Here is a 4,381-nt window from a genome sequence, read left to right as displayed (position 1 = left end):
GATTTGTGTGTGTCATATGGTATGTTGAATGCAGCATTGGTTCAGGTTGGATATTTATGATGTCCAAGAACAAAATCTACAGTTTCTTACAAATTAGGAACTCAAATTATCGATACTGATAAGCTAGAACATAAAATAAAAACCTACTATTTTTTCTATTTGCTCAAATGTCACTACAAAAAAAATTGGCTTATTCATTCTTTACAGTTTTAAAACTTCTTTTAATAAGCTTTCCATGGAAATACCAATACTCCAAAGTGAACATTATCATGCTAATTACTTCATAAATGTGTCCACTACCGAGCATTAATGACTATATTAAATATACCAGGAATAAAAATAATGAAATAAAATTACATTCACTCAAGGAAATGCTATCAGGAAGATTAGATTCTTTAATATAAAGTTGCATTTCCTCATGAATTGTTTTTTTTATTTAATCCATGCAATATGTTCACTTTCATTGGTCATAACTAAAGGAATAGGGATGGACCATGCATTCCCGATTGAGAAAGCCAACTAAATGTATGAAATTCCTCAAGCAAAGTTAAATTCCTTAGCAATGCAGGAATGTAATATTTCAATCCGTGTATATGAAATACTACAGAATATGAGAAAATGGAACAGTAAAAGTTGATTTAGATTATGATTAAAAAGATAAAATACACAAATTAACCTGAGCCAACAAATTTCTACCTGAAGAGGAAGTTCTCTATTTCTTGGAGGTCGGACCCGGAACCTGACGAGTTCAAAGTTACATGCATCTGGTGGTTGAAATCTAAGTAGGATTAATAGAAAAATGTCATGGAATTACTTTTCAGTGTTCCAAGTTACCACTAATAATGACGTTTTCCATCAAGTTTTAAAAAACAAGTTATTTAAGCAATCATTTATTTTATTTTCACATGCAATTCAAAAATATAAGGGAGAAGTGGAAAACCATTTTACACCAACATATAGTCTATATTTTATCTATATTGGTCATTAGAGTACTATCACTATTTGCCATTTTTCAGGCAAGACAACTGCAAGTTTTACAAGAGAACTATCTATTTTAAGCTTGGATACACTATTTGATGTATCCTTTATAACTTTAGTATCTTTTTTTTTTAATCTACATAGTTTTACCATACAAGTGGCATTAAAATGAGAAAATAATATATTTTTTCTGCAAATGTCCATGGTCAATACTTGCAAAGATTGTTAAAAAAGGTATGCTATTAGATAGAGAGGAAAAAAATGCATTTTTACCCATAAGTTACATCAACGCTACAGTTTTAATCCACATCATTTAACAATATAAGGTCTATTAATAAAAGCAGAAACACAGCTATTGTATACATTAACAATATACAGCAAAGAAGAGAAGTTTCCTGCAAACAAAAAGAATTATATGACGGTAACAAATAATGTCAAGTAATACAGGGCTCAACATTAACAGCTGTCTAACTGCACTAAGGCAATTAAATCTGAGATTAGGGCAAGTGAGTGATAAAAAAAAGCTTCAGGTATTACTCATGAGTATAATAACAGGAAATGTTGTAGAAATTGTAAATAAAATGATACATGCTGGCCTGGAAGCATTATAATTCATTGATAAAGAGTACCCCAAGAGTTGGTGGTGGGGCAGTAGTTCAAAATTAATGATGTTGGCAAATAGCCATAGTAGCTTTGCTATAACTCTTAATCAAAGGAAAAATACAATTCCCCCATGGCTGAAAAAGTGGGCATGTTTGGTGGAAACCCATAACCCTCTTACCACAGTAATTACAGAAGTAACTGTACAAATTGCTTTTCATTAAACAATAACAAGATCAATAAATTATCAAAGCATTAAAATTTTCATGGATCAGTCCTTTTATTTATGTACTTATGGGTAATAAACAAATCAAAAACATAACATCTATATACATTTTCTTCTACTCTGTGCTTTATATTGTACAAAATATTATTGCAAGAACACTGTGATTGATTATGTACAAATAAGCTGTGACAGCAATATAACCTTGATAATGTTTAATGACAAATAAACATGTAATAAGTATAGTGATGTTGAATCAGCCTTTCACTGATTCAAAGTAACAAACTGTTGGCTCACTTCACACTTGAACATACAAAATAATGTCTAACTTTATATCATGTGCTGTGAAGTTTATTGACCTTTTTTACAGTGAAAGTGCACCAAGCATCTAAATTACTCACATGCTTGACTGCCTTGATAATGTTGTTCCTATAAAATCATAAACTCCATACCCCAGAACTAAGTGTTATGTTACCATGTACCTAACAGTAATCTCACTCGACAGTTATGTTTAGTACATTTCTAATTTATAATCAAGGTCACAAAGGAATGTTTATTTTCAGAATCTTACTTGACCACATTTTCAGATGGTGACAAGTTTTGTACTACATTGTGTACATGTCACATTTTCATGTACAACAGTGTGGCATTAAAAAAGGAGCTTAATCATGGATACTAATTACCAATTGTTCTATTCAGGGATGTATATTAATATATTATAATAATTTTATAATTTCATTCTTTAATCATATCATGCTATGTTTTTCAGCAGAGAATATTTTTCAAATAATTTAATTTTGTCACAAGTTTATAGGTGTTTTAATCAGGTAATTTTTGTTTACTTGTCCTTAAGAACTTGGTTTATTTTACACTCATAAAGACATTTGTTTTATCACCAGTATACCACATAGTCTCATGATTTTCTTGCTTTTACAATAATTTCTATTCATATACAATTCTATTTCTGTTTTTAAGTTTATGTTGATTTAGATACAGTTTTGCTGACAGAAACGTGACCTTATTGTAACTGATTTTACTTTTAAATAAATGTGTCTATAATTAAATCATTTATCAGCAAGCTTTGCTATTATTTCATTTTGACCCAAAACAGGTCTGGGCAAATAATGGATTGATTAGGGTAAGAATGTTCTGTGAGAACTTACCTGACTAAACAACTAATCTCAAAAATTAATTTTGACATGTGAACCTTCTTATAGGTAAAAAACAAAATGACTTTACTCTTTCAGTTATTACTCACCATATAAAATATCTGTCTACAAATATTATGACTCCAGCATAATCAAAAGTAAAGTTTGTTTTATCAATAACATTATGTATTTTTTAAAAGAAATAATCAAGCTATACTGCTGAATTAATTAAATTAATTAATAAATTAATTCTTAATTCTTAAAGTAAAAAAATCCTCAAACTAACCTAATTGTTCGACTATTTGCAAAATCTTCTGAAAAAACACAGGAATGAAATTCACAGTTTTCTAGTCGAATCCATTCTTCTGTAGTAACTGGAATAATGTCATGACGGCCAACTACTTCCATTCCCTGACGTTTAATGTCATTCAGTCCTACCTCCACAATGGGCATTCCTGTAGAAGATAAGTGATATTTAAAAACCACATATAGGAAACAAATGTACAGTATCGCATAATATATATTTTTGAATCAAATTTACTTCGAGCTCCCAATTTGTTCTTTTTCTAACTTAAATTATTATAATGAAGTGTTATATATTGTGTATTATATTTTAAATAAAAATTTGCTGTGTACAAGTAATAGGCAAATTACAGTTATAAAAGTGCTCATTGTATTTTACTTTAACTGTTTGAAAAAAAGAATTTGAATATTGCTCACATTTAGAGTTAATAAAATAGTACACAAAAATCAAATTGATGTCCTTTATTCAAGCAACAACTCTGAAGTCAGTTTGATAAGTTATATTGCAGTAACTGAAAACTATTTGAAGCATTAAAATGTTCACTGTTTTACATCACAAGAGGAACTAGAAAAAGAAAAAGATTTTATGTAGCATAAAAATAAGAAATAAGTATTAACTAGCAATAATATTTTAATGCATTGTAGAAATATACTTCTGTAGTGTCAAATTTTGAATTGATCTATTTGGTCTAGTAAAGTTAAAAGAAAATGCAATCAAAGAAATCCATACTTACAGTGTAGTAATATGAAGTTGCCTACCTTATTTTGTTTTATGACAACAAGCTTAGTGGTCTGAAATTTAATCTACTGTATTTCAATTACTTTTAATAATTTCTAGCAACTCTTCAACCCGTTTGGTTACATCTGTTAAATATGCCTTACCAGAAATGAAAGAAAGAAAGAAAACTCGGACACGAGCCTTCTGTTTAAGGACCTGTCCATTTTTGTCTTGGTGGACAATCATTTCATCATAAACAGTGACCTGAACTTCTTCGGCCTTGTGATTCATAACTTGATCTCGATGTGTAGGCAGATGAAACAGAGTATCTTCTACTGCCTAAATAAATTTACAGTTTGTTTTAAAATATCAATAACTTTATATATATTGAAAACCTTTTTATGTGGGAAA

General features: G+C 29.4%; 1 protein-coding gene across 3 annotated transcripts in view; it reads right to left on the bottom strand.

The window, feature by feature from the left end:
• The window catches only part of LOC106467754, a 72,291-nt gene that overhangs the window by 6,266 nt on the left and 61,644 nt on the right, over positions 1–4,381 (bottom strand). For all 3 annotated transcript variants that reach the window (XM_022395940.1, XM_022395939.1, XM_022395942.1), the window contains 3 exons: positions 4,135–4,309; positions 3,236–3,404; positions 697–778 (listed from right to left, as the gene is read on the bottom strand). In XM_022395940.1, coding sequence (XP_022251648.1) covers positions 697–778; positions 3,236–3,404; positions 4,135–4,309 — 426 coding nt within the window. The remainder of the gene's footprint in view (positions 1–696; positions 779–3,235; positions 3,405–4,134; positions 4,310–4,381) is intronic.

The sequence above is a fragment of the Limulus polyphemus genome, unplaced genomic scaffold (genome assembly GCF_000517525.1).
Source record: "Limulus polyphemus unplaced genomic scaffold, Limulus_polyphemus-2.1.2 Scaffold2730, whole genome shotgun sequence".
Taxonomy (NCBI): Eukaryota; Metazoa; Arthropoda; class Merostomata; order Xiphosura; family Limulidae; genus Limulus; species Limulus polyphemus.
Note: the sequence above shows the minus strand (reverse complement) of the source record. Positions and strands in the feature narration are given on the sequence as shown.